Source organism: Haliotis rufescens, unplaced genomic scaffold (assembly GCF_023055435.1).
Source record: "Haliotis rufescens isolate VD_foot unplaced genomic scaffold, xgHalRufe1.0.p SCAF_5, whole genome shotgun sequence".
In the NCBI taxonomy this organism is placed as follows: domain Eukaryota; kingdom Metazoa; phylum Mollusca; class Gastropoda; order Lepetellida; family Haliotidae; genus Haliotis; species Haliotis rufescens.
The window spans coordinates 20,911,467-20,931,377 of NW_025964223.1; the positions used below are offsets into that span (position 1 = coordinate 20,911,467).

General features: G+C 39.8%; 1 protein-coding gene across 1 annotated transcript in view; it reads left to right on the forward strand.

Annotated features, from left to right (window-relative positions):
* The window catches only part of LOC124122989 (multidrug resistance-associated protein 1-like), a 37,625-nt gene that overhangs the window by 14,916 nt on the left and 2,798 nt on the right, over positions 1-19,911 (forward strand). The window contains exons 12-25 of the mRNA XM_046486213.2: positions 430-606; positions 1,654-1,821; positions 3,830-3,992; positions 4,358-4,403; positions 5,503-5,584; positions 6,213-6,444; positions 8,632-8,942; positions 10,202-10,401; positions 11,678-11,804; positions 14,370-14,471; positions 16,195-16,341; positions 17,085-17,243; positions 18,408-18,574; positions 19,530-19,724. Of these exons, the coding sequence (XP_046342169.2) occupies positions 430-606; positions 1,654-1,821; positions 3,830-3,992; positions 4,358-4,403; positions 5,503-5,584; positions 6,213-6,444; positions 8,632-8,942; positions 10,202-10,401; positions 11,678-11,804; positions 14,370-14,471; positions 16,195-16,341; positions 17,085-17,243; positions 18,408-18,574; positions 19,530-19,724 (2,276 nt within the window). The remainder of the gene's footprint in view (positions 1-429; positions 607-1,653; positions 1,822-3,829; positions 3,993-4,357; positions 4,404-5,502; positions 5,585-6,212; positions 6,445-8,631; positions 8,943-10,201; positions 10,402-11,677; positions 11,805-14,369; positions 14,472-16,194; positions 16,342-17,084; positions 17,244-18,407; positions 18,575-19,529; positions 19,725-19,911) is intronic.

Consider the following 19,911-nt stretch of genomic DNA (forward strand, 5'->3'; position numbering starts at 1 on the left):
TCGAACCCCATCCATTTAAGAGGATGTGATGGTATGGTATAATAATTATGAGCACTAATGTTTCTTATCTATGCCTGTTCTACAGGAGTTCGATTGACAAGGTTACACTGTGAAGGAATCGCGTCATTCTGAAATTGAAATTTCGGTATAAAAAACAAATTGTACTCAATTCTGCCGAATACAGTGTTATTCTCTCATACTTACCGTTAATATGGCATTTTAACTCATTTAAGAGATTCATTTCTTAAGGATTTGAAAATAACAAGACATTCTATTACTAAATTGGTGCATTAAGGTCATGCATGAACTAATCTGAATAATGTGATATGCTTGGTTTACCTTTATGACCATTTGGCCTCTTGTCGCAATTGTGAAGATTGCCTTTTGCCCACCCAGTGTTAAATAACGTTAGTACATGTTATTACTTAGGGCAGCATCGCGTATGTCCCCCAACAAGCCTGGGTTCAGAACGACACCTTGGAGCAGAACATCCTTTTCGGAGCCCACTTCGACAGAGAACGATATGACGCAGTCCTGGAGGCTTGCGCACTGGGGCCGGATCTTGAATTACTCCCTGGCGGAGATCAAACAGAAATCGGGGAGAAGGTAATCGGAATAAGGAATTTTCATGTACAACCATTAGGATTTTACACATCTCTAAGTGACAGTTTGACAGACTGATTTAATTTCTGTTTATAGTTTAAGCCAATTTTGCACTATACAAGAAGCTAACACGGAAGAGACGCCGAGAACTTGCTCCATATATTGTTCCCATTTGAAGAATCGAACCTGTGCATTTTAGGTCCCATTCCCAGAAGTGCAAAACAAATAGCATCATCAATACCCTCTCATGTTTGAAAAGACGTTAAAAGATGGTACTGGCTGTTACCCTGTCTGGCGCTCCGTATTAAGGGGCTGAAACAAGAACTGATTTGCTCGGAGTCAGTATCCTGTGTCTGAGTGGGGTATTCATGTTCAACTCAGCGTGTTAGCACTATGAAATCCGGACTAGTCCGGACTAGCACACACACACACACACACACACACACACACACACACACACACACACACACACACACACACACACACACACACACACACACACACACACACACACACACACACACACACACACACACGTTAAAACGTCACTTCAGCTCACCTTGCTACGCGTTTTTGGAGGTTTTTTTCGAAATAAGTAACTTTTAAGTAACATCATTCTTTGATTGAGAGTGAAAACAGTTTGGTTGCGACCAAATCTTGTTGCTTGTCAATCCCATTGGAACACGACATCGACTTTAGAGGAGGATAGAAGTAGATTGTGTTTGTAGCCAAAGCTACATGTGCGTACAAATTCTATCCAAAGCTACATGTACGTACAAACTCTATCCAAAGCTACATGTACGTACAAACTCTATCCAAAGCTACATGTACTCACAAACTCTATCCAAAGCTACATGTATGTACAAACTCAATCCAAAGCTACATGTACGTACAAACTCTATCCAAAGCTACATGTACGTACAAACTCTATCCAAAGCTACATGTACGTACAAACTCAATCCAAATATACATGTACGTACAAACTCTAGCCAAACCTACATGTTCCTACAAAGTCTGTTGTATTATATTTGTTTCCGATCTTGCCATCAGGGCATCAACTTGAGTGGAGGACAGAAGCAGAGAGTGTCTCTAGCTAGAGCTGTCTACAACGATGCTGACATCTATCTCTTTGATGACCCCCTAAGTGCCGTTGACAGTCATGTTGGAAAGCATATCTTTGACAAAGTTATAAGTAACAAAGGGCGACTAAGTGACAAAGTGAGTATGTAAGGCACAGATTTGTTTTCCCAAGATAAGACTGCTTTCATTCAAAATTGCAGATGTTTAGTTCACATTAAAATCAAAATGTTTTTTTCTGTCAGATGTGCTTGTGAATATATAACAAACCTTCCATCGGATGAGTATTTATTATTTACTTCAGTGTGAAAGACTGAGTTTCCGAAGTTAAAAAAATTTGATATTTTCATTGCAGTGAACATAACAATTGATATTTCACTGCAGTGAACATAACACTTGATATTTCACTGCAGTGAACATATCACCTTCTCATACAAGAGTCAACTCCCCTCGAATTGTCTACCTCTATCATAAGTGTCTGGCCCGAACACAAACTGTTAACTTCCTTTTAATGTTAGTTCCACATTGACAAGGCAAAATGATGACAGATTGTAATTTATGGAGTTATTATCGCTTCATGGCGTTTGTTATTCTCTTGAAAATGTTCCGTTACAAATTGTAAATTTCTCACTTAACTCGTCAATCGAGACCGTTCGTTTCGCAAAGCATCATTTTTGTTACTTGACCAGCGTGTATTCTTTCGCTTCCAACAGCGGTCTCAAGCGGTTTTCAAGAATATTTTTGTCAAAGTTGATTTTGTACATAATCATATAAATATGTATGATGCAGAATTTTCGCGACCCTAAATATTTTTTTGTTACTTTTGTTTATATTTTTTTATGATTTTGCAAACACGAAACTACTGTAGACAACAACACAAAAAGTATATATTAACAAATATATGTTATCATACGCAGATGTACTTGTGAACATACACATATGACATACCTTTCAATCGGATCAGTATATATCGTCATCATAATGTTATCACATACGTCCTTGTGAACATATTAATAATACGTTCTTCTGATCAGCATCAGTTATTATCAGCTCAATGTCCTGTCTCGGACACGTGTAACTGATAGCAAATCTCAAAATCTCATCTTCGTTTCAACATCAATACATATGATAAGGTTAACCCCAAATCATTCCTCAATGGGTGTTCTTGTGAATGTGTAAGACATCAGTTCTTTTGATCACCACCAAACATATCAAACGAGTATTATGGTGTTAACCCGCTTTAGACAAGCGTCTTTTGAGTGTGTGTTTGGGGGCGGAGTGGGCAAGCTGTGGCAGGTGCTGAGATCGTATCCCGCTAGTCACCGGGTTGCTGTTCAGCCTTGGGACCATCAATGTTGACAGGTCCTTACAGTGTTGTCACTACCCCTAGTGTACAGTACATACACCCTGTGCGCTCAAAAGAACCCACTTGTCCGATGGTAGATGACAAGATTGCGGAAACACGAATGCGTTCGTACACCCGAAACATAAGTGTCAAAACTTGTGATGTCACCCTAGGCAGATGACTTGACTTAGTTCAAATATACCTCTGTTCACCTACATGTACCAGAGAATGGGTGCACGATGTGTGAGGTGGATGTAAAACCTTCTAGCGCCCCTTGGCAGCTTAGGTTGTATAATTAAGAAACAAACGACGAGTGGGCGTTGTTCATGGTACAATAAAACACTGCAGGGAGAATAAACAATGAGGTAAATGACATATAAACATTAAGTACAGCCTCTTTAAGGATGTTGATAAAATGTACAAGCTTTAAAAATATTTACCCAAATTTTAATAATGACTCCCTACCTTTTCTCCTCATGCCTATTATAATATCCCTCCCACTTTTGGATGCGATCGTTCGGCCGCTGCGTTCATCTGCTTAGCCTAGCTTCATCCATGGGGAACAACTTAGCAGACACTTCCCTCTCGAATATAAGGTCGTCTAAAACAAAGTTACGTCATCATATTCGAATCTCCAGAAATGACGTCATGATAGAACAATGTTTTATCGTAAAATAAACCACATTTCGTTCTTCATTGTTCTTTGCATTTTTTCGCGAATCTATCTTACAAAAATGTATGAAAGGTATCAATTAATCCACATGTACACATCAATCAACATGGTGACGCAATTCCATTCTTCAGACTCGTGTCCTGGTAACCCACAACGTGTCCGTGCTGTCCCGAGTGGACACGATCCTGGTCATCAGCAACAAGTGTGTCAAGGAGCGTGGGTCCTATGAGGAACTCATGTCAAGAAACAGTGTCCTGAAGCAGGTGGTGTCCTCCTCGCCTGTAGCAGATATAGGTAAGAGGCCTGTTCTGTTGACCATAGTGAATGAGTGAGGTGGGCTTAACGCAGCTTTTAACAGTATTTCAGTTATATCAATGCGTGCCAGCTTAATGTGGGGAACCAGAAGTGATGCAGGTCTCAGACGAATACCACTTTGGTAAAACCCCTGAGGACGGTTTTGATATTGACAAACCTAGACACATAATTTGGGCGAACTGGATGCGAACCCATGAACATAGCTTTCTGACGTGCAACGGACGCAATTCTGCATAGCGAGTTGCGGCGCCTTATACAACTGGGCCATCCGTGATTATTATAATTGCTATGTCAATGTTCATTTCATTGCTTTTTGATGTCATTTTGTAAATGTATGATTTCAGATCAAAAATCGTGGGACACAGAAAATAAACCGACAGTTGACCAGCGGTAAATACAATACATGGCATTTGGTTAGACGCGCACTTTAGAATGTATTTGAGAAATATTGAACTTCAGTTATTTATTCAGTCCTGCATGTTGTAACCTCAACTTATCACACTGCATTTAATCAAATACAAACAAAACGCCAACACAAGAGAACACTTAGCCCGAACCTTCCTCCGATTCAGACCCGTGAAGATTCCGGGGTAGAATTGGTCTTCAGCAACCCATGCTTGCCGTAAAAGGTGACTATGCTTGTCGTTAAAGGCGACTTACGGGATCGGGTGGTCAGGCTCGCTGACTTGGTTGATGCATGTCATCGATCCCAATTGCGTGGATCGATGCTCATGATATTAATCACTAGATTGTCTGGTCCAGACTCGATTATTACAGATCGCCGTCATATAGCTGGAATATTGCTGAGTGCGGCGTTAAACAACAAACAAACAAAGCAATCCTCCGATCCAGATTCCACCGAGAGCAATCAAATATAAAACGTCAATGCCAGAGAGTAACCAGCCTCGATTATTCAACGAAACAGATTCCATTGTGTGTGAAAGACAAAATAGCCGTGAAGTTTAAATGAATGGAAATCTGAAAATTAGTGATGGCAGCGGGTGTTCGGGAATAGGGTAGATATGTCCTGCCTACGTGTAGCACCCGCCACTCACATAATTTGCAGTGTAAATTTGCATTGCATTACAGGCTGTCGTCATATACCTTGAATACTGCTGAGTGTGCGTTCTATACTTATCATTACCTTTGTTAGCTTTGTTGGAGCAATGATTTTTAATTTCACATTCTCTTTCAACAATTCTTATTTATATGGAAAGGATTTTGTCACTTTTATTAATTCCAAAATTAATGACGAAATTAAAGGAGAATGACCAATTTTGAATTGACCAGTAAAACACATATGTCAATCTACAGTTGAATTGAAGTGAAGTGAATTGATTCAGCCCCTCTCTTCTTCGGTAACCACGTTCGGTAACTCACAAAATTTGCATTGTAAAAATATGTGTTTGCCTGACACTGCACAGCACTCCTGCCATGCATGTCAAAAGTAACAGCCAACCCTAAAACGGTCTAAAATGATTGTTTTCAGTGTTCCTGCTTACAAGCAAAACGACTCTAAACAGAAAGGGCTGGGGAAGCTGATCGAGGAGGAGAGCGTAGGGTTGGGAGGAGTGAGTAGTTCATGTATGTTTATCATCCTTCATTCTTCCTTCCCTGTCAAATACAACGCATTGACTACCTTCCTGTTCCATCTTCCATTCCTTCGAGTCATATACATATATTACTAACTTCATATGATAATGATATCATATGACAATATTAATTGTATGGCATTGCAGATTGAACAATACAAGGTTTTTCGAAACTATGTTGTTATGCGAGCGTTTCCATGACCGATGATAACATTCACCATATGAACTGCCTTTACATATATCACTCAAGAAAATCAAAATAAACATACACACGTACGCACGCACACACGCACGCACGCACGCACACACAAGTACACACACGTACACACTCACACACACATTGAAGTCTCACATTTGGTGTTCCAGAAAGTCTACAACATGCATGTGTTGAATAGATCAATGTCTAAATTCTCTATCATCTGATTATTTCGTAATCATAAACCTTTCTCATTTCTTGAATTAAATGTATATATCTAGAGGTCCAAAAAGCCCCCCCCCCCCCCCCCCCCCCCCCCTTCAAACCTGAACTGCATAATCGAACACGATATTATTAAATGTGAATAGAAGTTGTCGTGAAATGGATACTATTGGAAAGTCACACTTGTAGATGAGGATGAACGTCTTCTCCAAGTTCCTGAACGCCTTTGGTTCCAGCCATTGGTTGCTGATAGGAGGGAGCTACTTCTTGTATTACGTCACAGTGTCTTTGGCCAACATCTGGCTGAGTGTGTGGGCCGAGGGCACGGTGCACCATAACTCCACCATACACCTAACACAGGGACAGAAGCCGTCAAACACCTGGTACATAGGCATCTACTTTGCCCTGGGAATACTGCAAGGTCAGCAAATGTTCATGCTATTCACTTGTCTATAAATTATATACATTTCAAAATGAGACGCATCAGTGACATAAAACATACTCGCTCTCCCAGTTCTCCATTTTGGCTTGTACCTAATATTCGCATTTTTTTTTCTGGTCAACAGTTGACTTACCTTTGCATGTGTTTGTGACAAACACGTCGTATCATCACGAGTAGATAGCGATTCATAAAGACATGCTTATGATATCGTCGGGATCGTACAATGGACCTTTTTTAACCAAGATTTTTTTATGATTTTGGAAATGGTTTGTGACGCCTTTACATATATATATATATATATATATATATATATATATATATATATATATATATATATATATATATATTTATGTGAAGTGAAATCCCCGGAGCTTTTTAAAACCCTGCTTTCTGGACAATCAATTTTAGTACGTGTTCATATATGAACATATGATTAATACTTGGCACGCTTTGTGGATTCCGGGTAAGAAATGACCAATTGCAACCTAATATGCTGGTCGTAAGAGGCGAATGGATAGGGTGGTCGGGTTTGGTCAACTTGGTTGCTAGTGTCCTCGTAGAACAACGGGATGGATCACAATATCCATGCCTGGCCCAGCGTCGATTGTTTACAGGCTGTCGTTATATAGCTTGAATACTGCTGAGTGTGGCGTTCTATACTTATCATTAGCTTTGTTAGCTTTGTTAGCTTTGTTGGTGCAATGATTTTTAATTTCACATTCTCTTTCAACAATTCTTATTTATATGGAAAGGCTTTTGTCACTTTTATTTATTTCAAATTTAATGACGAAATTAAAGGTGAATGATCAATTTTGATTTGTCCAGTAAAACACATATGTCAGTCTACAGTTGAATTGAAGTGAAGTGAATTGATTCAGTCCCCGTCTTCTTCGGTAACCATGCTAGCCGCGGGGGGCGATTTGCCTTTCCGTAAGAGGCGACTAACGAGATCGGATGGTAAGGCACGCTGACATGGTTGATGCATATCATCGTATCCCGTAGATCGATACTCATAATGTCAATCACTGGATTGTCTGGTCCAGACTCGATTATTCACAGACCGCCGTCCTATAGCAGGAATACTGCTGAGTGCGGCGATAAACAACCAACAAACAGACCCTCTATTCCCTGTATTTACTGGGGATACATGAATTCCTACGCCCTTCCCTAATTTGAAGCCAATCAGTCTTCCCTTTTAATTAATACACGTAACAGACACAAAGGCCTTATGGTTTCATTTGCTTGTTATCACGAGGTCAACAGCTGTATTTTATGGCCAAAGTACGGGAAGTCGATGAACACTTCGTTGATAAACGAGCAGGTCACGTAACAGACACAGGCGTTATGGTTTCATTTGCTTGTTATCATGAGGTCAACAACTGTATTTTATGGCCAAAGTACGGGAAGTCGATGAACACTGCGTTGATAAACGAGCAGGTCACGTAACAGACACAGAGGCCGCATGGTCTCATTTGCTTGTTATCATGAGGTCAACAGCTGTATTTTATGGCCAAAGTACGGGAAGTCGATGAACACTGCGTTGATAAACGAGCAGGTCACGTAACAGACACAGAGGCCGCATGGTCTCATTTGCTTGTTATCATGAGGTCAACAGCTGTATTTTATGGCCAAAGTACGGGAAGTCGATGAACACTGCGTTGATAAACGAGCAGGTCAAACGTGTGCTCGAGCCCTCTGACAATAATGTCAAATTAGCACTTACTATCATCTTGAAAGAGACATATGATCGCAAGAAATCTTTTCTGAACGCAGAGTCCATTATTACAATTCCGAGTTTATCATAAGCATGTGTTTATGAATTGCTATCAAATAGCGATGATACCAAGTGTTCGCTCAAAGGTAAGCGTATACTCTCCATACAGATGGCACATGTTACAAATACATGCAAAGGCAAGACAACTGTACCTGAAAAACATATGGAACAATCCAAATTTGGGAGTTGCACCAGACATAATGTTTATAACAGATGCGTCAAATTTGGAAACATCCGCACCATGTTTACCACTTAACGTTTTAAAAGCATACACATATGCATATATGTGTGATTTTCTTTGCATAATGTATTCTAACATACATTATTTCTGTCGAATATGTCGTAAATATCCTTAATTTACCTTACTTTTCATAATTATTTTGTATTTGCAGCTGCGCTTGTCCTTGGTTACAGTGTTGTTCTCAAGGACTTTACAGTAGTGGCTTCAAGAAAGCTACATTCAAATATGCTGGAAACGGTGTTGAAGTCACCAATGAAATTCTTTGACACAACTCCTTTAGGAAGAATAACCAATCGGTTTTCACAAGACATAAACACCATCGATAAAGAACTACCCTTTACCTTTGAGATTTGGATGGATTCATGCTTTCAGACTTTGTGCTCTATGTGTATAGTGTTTTATAGTGCTCCTGGCGTTGTGATTCTGCTCATTCCACTGATATATTGCTGTATTGTTATACAGGTGTGTATAGCAGGGTCTTTTTGTCCTAGAATAATAATAATGTCTGTACTTACATCCCGGTCGTCTAAGGCGCCGCAAGTCGCTGTGCAGAATTGTATGGAAGCGTATCAGTGCCACAGGCTAAAATGTTTGTATCATCTACGTGGATTATACTTACATCTATTAAGATGATATTTAAATCTACGTAGATGATATTCAAAACTACGTAGATGGTACTTTCATCTACGTAGATGGTACTTTCATCTACGTAGATGATACTTTCATCTACGTAAATGATACCTAAATCTTCGTAGATGATACTTAAATCTACGTAGATGATACTAAATCTACGTAGATGATACTTACATCTACTTAGATGATACTTAAATCTACGTAGATGATACCTAAATCTTCGTAGATGATACTTAAATCTACGTAGATCATACTTATATCTACTTAGATGATACTTAAATCTACGTAGATGATACTTACATCTACTTAGATGATACTTAAATCTACGTAGATGATACTTACATCTACTTAGATGATACTTAAATCTACGTAGATGATACTTACATCTACTTAGATGATACTTACATCTACTTAGATGATACTTAAATCTACGTAGATGATACTTACATCTACTTAGATGATACTTAAATCTACGTAGATGATACTTTCATCTACTTAGATGATACTTAAATCTACGTAGATGATACTTTCATTTACGTAGATGATACTTTCGGACTTTTCACTACGAATGAATTTTCTTCTCAATCCCAAAATCCCAAATTCGTCTTTGCGAATAGATACAACTAATAAAATATACAAATAATGAATATTAAGTGTGATCAATATTTATTAAAATAACTTCGCTGTAGTTGTTCCTTTTTCCAAATTCTGATAACCAGGGTGGAGGTTATCGAGGAAGCATGTGATGTGGTCCATTGTTACACGAAGTCATATCATTCCAGAATGACGTCATATCTGTCTCACATGTTTAAAGGTTCACATAAAAAGGATTTGTTTCAGAACATATCTGATAACGTTTGTATTTGACATTGTCGACAAACGTATGTATTTTCAGATTTGCGGGTTTGTTGAGTTATCGAATAAGGGTTATCTCCCAAATGACACCGAATGACACCTTTAACTGAAATGGTTATATATTATCTGTTATAACTTGTTCGAGGTTACACATATTTATAAACATTATGAACTGTAAGGTTAGATTTTCCCTCTTTCAGAATTAACATATTTGGGAATATCTTGTCTGTTAGAGATATTTCATCAGTACATCACGTCAGCTGAAGCGGGCCTATGTCAAGTCGCTATCCGACGTGTTGAGTTTCTTCAGTGAGACTTCCCAGGGAGTTGAGCTAATCCGGGCATTCAAGGAGCATGAGAGATTTGCCACACGCTTCGTTCACCTCGCTGAGACGCACCAGAAGTTCAACTACTACAACTTTATATCAAACAGGTATAAACATTCATGTATTCTATAAAAATATCTTCTAGTTGTAATACCATCGTTGAGTCTGTCGGTTTAGTCTGAAAAATAAATTCTAATTCTGTATTTGTGTTAACGGTTTACTGTTACATGCTCCACAAAAAATGGTTTGGGGAACATGTATGAAACGTGGTTGTTAAATCAGGGAATATTAATAAATTTCGAAAATTATCTATTCAGACTTTAATATTTTCCTGGACATTCCAGGGTTATGCATATTTCCTAAACATAGCCATTGACTATAACCTATAACCGTCCTTCAGAGACGTCTTTTATCTCATTATGTGGCGTTCTCACGGTCCCAGACCATATATACAAAATTATGAATTTGATAAACCGTTATATGAAAAGCTAACAGTTATGTTTGTTTGAGTTATTGTTTTATTCCATTAAAGATTTATCTTCATTTTTTGGATAAGAGAGTTTCGAACCCGTCAACCGAAAAATGTGAAAAGTGTTGTCTGACTTTAACGCACAATTTATGCTAAGGGCATGATATGATATAGAGGATATAGAGGATATTTCATGTGTCGAGTGAAATATCATGTTCCTGTTATCGAGTGATAGGGGGAAAGAAAACATTTTCATGAGTGGCGTACCCACGAGTGAATATATCTTCTATCCACCGGCACGAGATGAGAGAAACATGATATTTCACGAGACACATGGAGTATCCTGTTTATAATATACTTTTTGTGTAGTTGCGACTTATAAATAAGTAGTTCTGAGTTTGCAAAATCTAAAAAATGTAAATAAAAGTAATAAAACATATTTGAGGTCACTAAAATTATTTATCATACTTTTGGATATGATGACATACAAGTCAACTTAAAATATATTCTTAAAAGCTACGAGAACGATGTTGGAAGCGAAAGAATACACGCTGGTCAAGTAACAAAAATCGCGCTTTGGGAAACGAGCAGCCTCGATTGACGAATTAAATGAAACATTTACAGTTTATAACGAAACATCTTCAAGAGAATAACAAATGGGAAAAAGCGACATTAACCCCATCTACAACCAACTGCCACATTTTGCCTTGTCAATGTGGAACTAACGTAAAAAGGAAGTCAACACGATCAAGTGAGACAAGTTGCAGACAGTTTGTACGTGTTACGTTCACTGCAATGAAAATATCACTTTTCTCAACTTCAGAAAACTCAAATTTTATCTCTGAAGTATAGAATAAGTGAAAGAGGTGTGAGTGTGTAAACCTACGTTTTGATCACTGTGGTGTTCGTTGTAGATGGCTGAGCATGCGTCTAAGCTTCGTGTGCCACGTGATCCTTGCTTCCACGGCGTTGCTGATCTTTCTGGAAGGGGATGCTGTCAGCAGCGGCGTGATGGGGCTTGCCTTGTCCTTTGCATATGAGGTTTGGAGAATAAAGTTCACCTTTATCTAGTCATTACGGCATTCTATGATTCTTTTCGACCTCTACGGCCAAATGAACGTTTTCTATGATATTCCTATCACGAGTTTCACTTGTGTAGCGTAAGCTGCGAAGAGTTTGGCATTTCGGTTTCTTCAAAGAGGCAGCGCCATCTAAAACTCAAAGATACGATACACGATTCATAAGATACAATGTAATTCATACGATCTGAGAATGGCCACTTTTTACCACTTTGGGCGGTGGAGCGAAGCGAAGGAACGATGATGCGATATGAAGAAACGATGGATCGATGAAGTGAAACTGTGGAGATATGGTGAATATGATGAAACTGTGGAGAAATAGTGCGGATGTGGTGAAACTATGGAGATATGGTGAAAATGATGAAACTGTAGAAATAGTGTGGATATTGTGAATGTGATGAAACTTTGAACAAATTGTGCGGTTGTGGTGAAACTAGGGAGAAGAGGTGATTGTGATGAAACTGTGTAGAATAGTGAGTGAGTGAGTATGGTTTTACGCCGCTTTTAGCAATATTCCAGCAATATCACGGCGGGGGACACCAGAAATGGGCTTCACACACAGTACCCATGTCGGGAATCGAACCCGGGTCTTCGGCGTGACGAGCGAACGCTTTAACCACTAGGCTACCCGACCACCCCCGTGTAGAAATAGTGCAGATGTAGTGAAACTATTGAGATATGAAGCGATGTAATGAAACTGTGTAAAAATAGTGTGGATATGGTGAATGTGAAACTGTGAAGAAATAGTGTAGATACGGTGAAACTATGGAGATGTAGTGAATGTGATGAAACTGTGTAGAAATAGTGCGGATGTGGTGAAACTAGGGAGATGAGGTGAATGTGTTGAAACTGTGTAGAAAGAGTGCAGATATGGTGAAACTAGGGAGATGAGGTGAATGTGATGAAACTGTGTAGAAATAGTGCAGATATGGTGAAACTAGGGAGATGAGGTGAATGTGTTGAAACTGTGTAGAAATAGTGCGGATATGGTGAAACTAGGGAGATGAGGTGAATGTGTTGAAACTGTGTAGAAAGAGTGCAGATATGGTGAAACTAGGGAGATGAGGTGAATGTGATGAAACTGTGTAGAAATAGTGCGGATGTGGTGAAACTAGGGAGATGAGGTGAATGTGTTGAAACTGTGTAGAAAGAGTGCAGATATGGTGAAACTAGGGAGATGAGGTGAATGTGTTGAAACTGTGTAGAAAGAGTGCGCATATGGTGAAACTAGGGAGATGAGGTGTATGTGATGAAACTGTGTAGAAAGAGTGTGGATATGGTGAAACTAGGGAGATGAGGTGAATGTGATGAAACTGTGTAGAAATAGTGCGGATATGGTGAAACTAGGGAGATGAGGTGAAAATGATGAAACTGTCTAGAAAGAGTGTGGATATGGTGAAACTAGGGAGATGAGGTGAAAATGATGAAAATGTGTAGAAAGAGTGCGGATATGGTGAAACTAGGGAGATGAGGTGAATGTGTTGAAACTGTGTAGAAAGAGTGCGCATATGGTGAAACTAGGGAGATGAGGTGTATGTGATGAAACTGTGTAGAAAGAGTGTGGATATGGTGAAACTAGGGAGATGAGGTGTATATGATGAAACTGTGTAGAAATAGTGCGGATATGGTGAAACTAAGGAGATGAGGTGAAAATGATGAAACTGTCTAGAAAGAGTGTGGATATGGTGAAACTAGGGAGATGAGGTGAAAATAATGAAAATGTGTAGAAAGAGTGCGGATATGGTGAAACTAGGGAGATGAGGTGAATGTGTTGAAACTGTGTAGAAAGAGTGCGGATATGGTGAAACTAGGGAGATGAGGTGAATGTGTTGAAACTGTGTAGAAATAGTGCGGATATGGTGAAACTAGGGAGATGAGGTGAATGTGTTGAAACTGTGTAGAAAGAGTGCGGATATGGTGAAACTAGGGAGATGAGGTGAATGTGTTGAAACTGTGTAGAAAGAGTGCGGATATGGTGAAACTAAGGAGATGAGGTGTATGTGATGAAACTGTGTAGAAAGAGTGTGGATATGGTGAAACTAGGGAGATGAGGTGTATGTGATGAAACTGTGTAGAAATAGTGCGGATATGGTGAAACTAGGGAGATGAGGTGAAAATGATGAAACTGTCTAGAAAGAGTGCGGATATGGTGAAACTAGGGAGATGAGGTGAAAATGATGAAAATGTGTAGAAAGAGTGCGGATATGGTGAAACTAGGGAGAGATGGAGCGATGTATTAGAGCGAGAATAGTAAGATGTTATAGAGCTTTGATGGACAGAGGTTTTAAATGTGAGGTAACAGCTTGCTCTCTGGTCAATATCAAAAGATAAATAAGATGAACATGGAGCTGCCTAAACCTTTCCTTCGTGGCATTTGTTCCAGGAGTTTTAGTGATATTGATAATATGTGGATTTTCTCAACGTTCAAGTTGTCAATATTATCATCTGATATTTCATGTTGACCCAGTGATTGTAAATTTTCACACCTACATGCTAAAGATATAAATACTTTTTGATATTGTTCCAGACAAGCAATGATCTCCGGATGTTTATCATTAGAAGCACAAAACTTGATCTCATGAGTGTTTCCGTTGAAAAGATAATGGAGTATGCTTCCATGGAAACAGAGGTACGTTAGTCAAGCTAAGATCCCTGTGTTACGGTATAAACTATCCAATTACAGGCATGTCATCATTTACCTGGCTGCCACACTGTGATATAACTATAATAGTGTTAAAGTAGTGGTAACCTATACTCCCTCAGACATTTAACTGGTTGTACATGACAAGAGAAACGCTAGTATTTGGTAAAATTTTCTATCTGCTTTTAGTTACAATACTTCAAAATGTAAGACGTTCCTTTATCAGGATGTTGTAAGATATTTGAGATTGAAAGCAATCTTGTAAATCAGTAGGGTCCGCTCGTCATACTCCGTTACGTAAATGATTCTTAGATCACAATGTAATAGTATTGTTGTAAATTGCAATCAGCACAATGAGAGACATGTAACCCGTCCAATAACTTGTATCATGGTCAAAAGAAATCAGGCATACGATTTGATACGAGCAACATCCATAAGAGGATCACACTGAACCATAGTGAGTGAGTGAGTATGGTTTTACGCCACTTTTAGCAATATTCCAGCAATGTGACGGCGGGGGACACCAGAAATGGGCCTCACACATTACCCATGTCGGGAATCGAATCCGGGTCTTCGGCGTGACACTGAACCAAAAGGTACATGTGGTGTCGCCATAAACTTTGTTCGAAGTATGCACAAGTTCACACAGAATTGAATGGGTACCTGTCTGGATGAGATTGTAATGCTACCTTAAAGGGCAAGTTTACACGGAAATGAACCAATTTTTCTTGTACTTTTTCCACATTAAAAGTGTTAACATAGAAGTGTCATAGACAAAAATATAAAAACATCATATTTAATTAACATATTTTTTGCATTAAAACGATTTATATTTTTCACATTTACCAAGTGTTCTATTTCCATAACAAAAACACCATGGCTTATGCCCCTTGCAATATGACGTCATTGGTGCCAATTGATAAACATTATGACGTCATCATGCTTTGTTAGAGCCGCTTCACGTGGTGTAGGTACAGTTTTGTGATTCTAGCGTCTCAGATGCCAGCCAGAATTGTGTTATGCTGAGTCACCATTGCGCCGGAGTGTGTCGTAGACCATGTTGTTTTACCGCAAACTGGTCCTTGATATCTTTTGCGTTGAGAATAGACAGGGACCCAGTTGAATTGGCACCAATTACGTCATAATCTAAGGGGGATAACTCAGGCCTATTTCGCTCGTAAAACGAAGGCCTCATAACGACATATCATTTTAACACTATTGTGAGCTTCCTACTTTCACTGTGAAAAAAAATGAGCGTATATTTTCAAACACAGATACTAACTAATTCTGAAATTGCGTTTTGTTTAGAAAAAGAAAGAAAGTGATTTTTGCGTGTACACTTCCCCTTTAATCCTTCTAGTATGGTTGTGTACTCCAGGTGTAATACTTATCTGGACAATGAGCATCCACTTGGTGAATAGAATCTAGCGCATTGTTAATGGACTTATTACTTTGGGGTGGTGTGGCTTTCTACTTATACCGACCAAAAGGAATTAGGGGTCATATATATTTAGGAGATATATTTATGAGATTGTGTTTTCCGTCTTCACTACAAAAATATACCTGAAAATATTCACGATCCCGATTTGTTTGGTTCAGTGTTCAAAGACGTAGTTATCAAAGTTGCCCTAAAGTATTGATTTCCGGATTAACGGGTGTTTGCTGTACGAAGGAGCAATGCCGCTTTCTTCATTCTTTGTTCTGTTGTCAGGTAGACTGCTTTAACGGGGGTCAGAGCGTCCCTCCGACATGGCCGAACCAGGGAGACATACGATATCGGAACTTTTCTCTAAGGTACCGGTCTGGTTTACAGCTGGCGCTGCATGACATCAATCTATCAGTCAAACCAGGAGAGAAGGTTAGTGGAACCGAGGTGAGGTGAGGTTAGGTGAGGTGAGAAGAGGTGAGGTGAGGTGAGGTGAGGTGAGGTGAGGTGAGAAGAGGTGAGGTGAGGTGAGGTGAGGTGAGGTGAGGTGAGGCGAGGCGAGGCGAGGCGAGGCGAGGCGAGGCGAGGCGATTAATTAACGTGTGTGTCAGTGTGTGTGTTTGTAGTCCGGACTAATTTCGGTGTATAGCCCTAGCCCACTGAGACCGCAGTTATAACACGAATACTCCATTCAGACCCTGTATACTGACACGTACCATCTTTTAAGATATTTTGGTATGTCGTATTCGGGAATCGAAACGCCGACCTTCCGCTCTCTGTGCAGAAGTTTTCGCCACTAGGCCACGGAGGCGGTCGGTGGGACAAGAACATTGTTTGCAACTTCAATTAAAATAATGGTGTTGATTGAGACAGTCAGTCCTTAAATCAATCGGTTCGTAAAAGAGGAAGAATGAGAATGGTTTTACGATGTTTTATTCCAGCCTTATCTCAATGGGGAACACTAATTATAATTTTTACTTTTACACGGTGTATCTATGTGGAGAATGTGTGATGAGCGAGCAATGTAACCATTATAATTAGGGTGTCTAACTCTTCATTCGGTTACAGAAGCAACGTTTCCACTAGTACACACATCACCAGTCACAAGTTTATTGTTCCTGGAAGATTGATATCTATGCTGATTGAGACATTCTACTTTGTGGATTATTTTGCAGGTGGGAGTCGTGGGAAGGACAGGGGCAGGTAAATCGTCCATGATGCTCTCCCTTTTCCGTCTCATCGATCCTGTAGAGGGCGCTATCGTCATTGACGACATAAACATCGCCGATGTCCAGCTCTCCGAGGTCAGGTCAAGGTTGACGATAATCCCACAGGTGACCATTGCAATGCTTAGCAAATGTATATACCTCTAACTACAATTCCGTATTAATAATGTTTCTAATAATTTACTTTCAAACAAAGTGTCTATCTGGTACCGCAAAAAAACAACAACACACGCTGGACAAAGGAAATTACACACTTCACAATTGGACTTCACCAAAAAGAAGAAACGTTGTGAAAACGTTGATATAGCTGAAGACATTCGCCGAAACACCTCACACTTAAGGTTAAAAAACAACTGCGAAACCCGTTTCAAATGAATGGAATAATCATTTCTTGTCATTTGGGAGAGGGGCGGTCGGGTAGCCTAGTGGTTAAAGCGTTCGCTCGTCACGCCGAAGACCCGGGTTCGATTCCCGACATGGGTACAATGTGTGAAGCCCATTTCTGGTGTCCCCCGCCGTGATATTGCTGGAATATTGCTAAAAGCGGCGTAAAACCACACTCACTCACTCACTCATTTGGGAGATAAACCTGTTCTGTTTTGAGTGAGTGAGTGAGTATGTTTTACGCCTCTTTTAGCAATATTCGAGCAATATCACGGCGGGGGACACCAGAAATGGGCTTCAGACATTGTACCCATGTCGGGAATCGAACCCGGGTCTTCGGCGTGACGAGCGAACGCTTTAACCACTAGGCTACCCGACCGCCCCTATTCTGTTTTGAAATTTGATGTAGTCCATCTATAGATTAGATATTATTTTGATTTAGAACCGAGCGAATAAGCAACGCTTTGAAAACGGTGTTCTCTTGCAACGCGTAACAATACAGGGTACAAAGCTCCGCAATCTTAGAACATTATGAAAAGTGGTCACAGGTAGTAATAAGTGTAACAAATATTACTAAAGTTCAACATTATAATACCCATAGTCTTGAGTAGTTCAAAATAGGTGTTCAAAACACATAGATTTTCAAAAAGAAGTTGACAAATAACCCTCCAAACGTTGTCCAAATATAGATGATTTAATTTCATCGCAACCTGCAGTGCACTGGTTGGAACTCACCATGTCATTTCTTAAAAATCAGCAAGAGAATTCATTTCTTGTAAATGTGTGTATAGCTTCTTTTGCCCGGCAGTTTAGTAATTGGTTTCACATGGACACTTGTTTTTCAAAAGATTGAAATTTAGATCACAATTCCGTTTCCTATTACTGTAGGATCCGATGCTATTTTCGGAAACACTTCGTGTGAACCTTGATCCAATCGAGGCTTACGATGACCAGGAGATCTGGACTGCTCTGAGACACGCCCACCTTCACACACTGGTCAAGTCTCTTCCTGGTCAACTTCTCTACAAATGTCAGGAGGGGGGCAAGAACTTCAGGTACGATACAATAATGAGTGAGTGAATGTGAAACCGGTGAGGATTTTCAGCCAGAATAAGTTAAATAAACAAACCTTTGCTTCCCCGAGAGCCATAGGGACTCTGTGATAGCGTGTCTGGCATAATATATTTGTATAGAAAAAAAATCACACCCTCATACATATAGACAAGGAGTTACACCCGCCATCTTGGTCCTTATTCAAGATTTCACACTCGGTTCGAATCACAGCTCGATATTGCTTAAATATGAATGTCACTTATTTCAACCTATTGGCACTTGCTAGACAAACTATAGCTTAAACAATCGTGTTCATCTATGGTCACCTTACCTCGTATATATTATAAAACAACCATCAAATCTCAACCCTAAGCTTCGCCGCCGAGGTAAACAATAAAAATGTGGCCAGGAATTTCTGCGCTACACAGGCTTGAACTCATGATCAGTAAATGTAGACTAATCAGAAACGTTTACTGAGGTCAAGCCCATGTAGTGCCATAATTCTGGCCACCCCTTTTTGTTATTATGCCAGACACGCTATCATCGAGTTCCTGTGCCGAGAGTCGTTGGGCGTTGCTTATGGTTGCAATTGCTGGTTTATCTGGTCAAGGTTGTTTATATGGCCACAGTAATATACCTGGAATAGTGTTGAGTGCAGCTTCAAACAACAACCAAATTCAACACCGCATTCAAGAAGTTTCAAACTAGTTCCAACGACGAACTGAAAATAAGCGAGTTTAGACCTGGTAATCCAGTGAGAAAAGGGAAAGATCAACGCCATGAGGGATATTAGTCGAGTCAGCGACCACTCAATATGTTTTCGCCAAGTCTCGCGAAACACAAGGTGCCCTAAGTCATATTTCTTCCGTGGACTCGACTGAGATGCAAAATAGTTGCATGATAAGTTTGGAGGCGAGACAACTGAGCTTGTCTTCTATTTTGTATCTATCGTTCTAGTATTGGACAGAGGCAGCTTCTTTGCCTTGCAAGGACTCTTCTACGAAAATCCAAAATTTTGGTACTGGACGAGGCAACAGCAGCCGTTGACATGGAAACAGATGACCTTATCCAGCAGACCATCAGGTCGGAGTTCAAGGACTGCACGGTGCTGACCATCGCCCACAGACTCAACACAGTCATGGATTACGACAGGTCAGTAATATTGCAAACAATGACCCTCCACTGAATCAATCTGATACAGTTTGCGAGAATAATCCTGATAGTGTGTCATGTGTAATGTTTTGTTCAACAACAAAGTAATATTACATGCCAAATTACCATCTTGTCCAGAGACATGGGCAGTTGTGTGTAGTCGCAGGTTAACAGATTGGGAGCATAT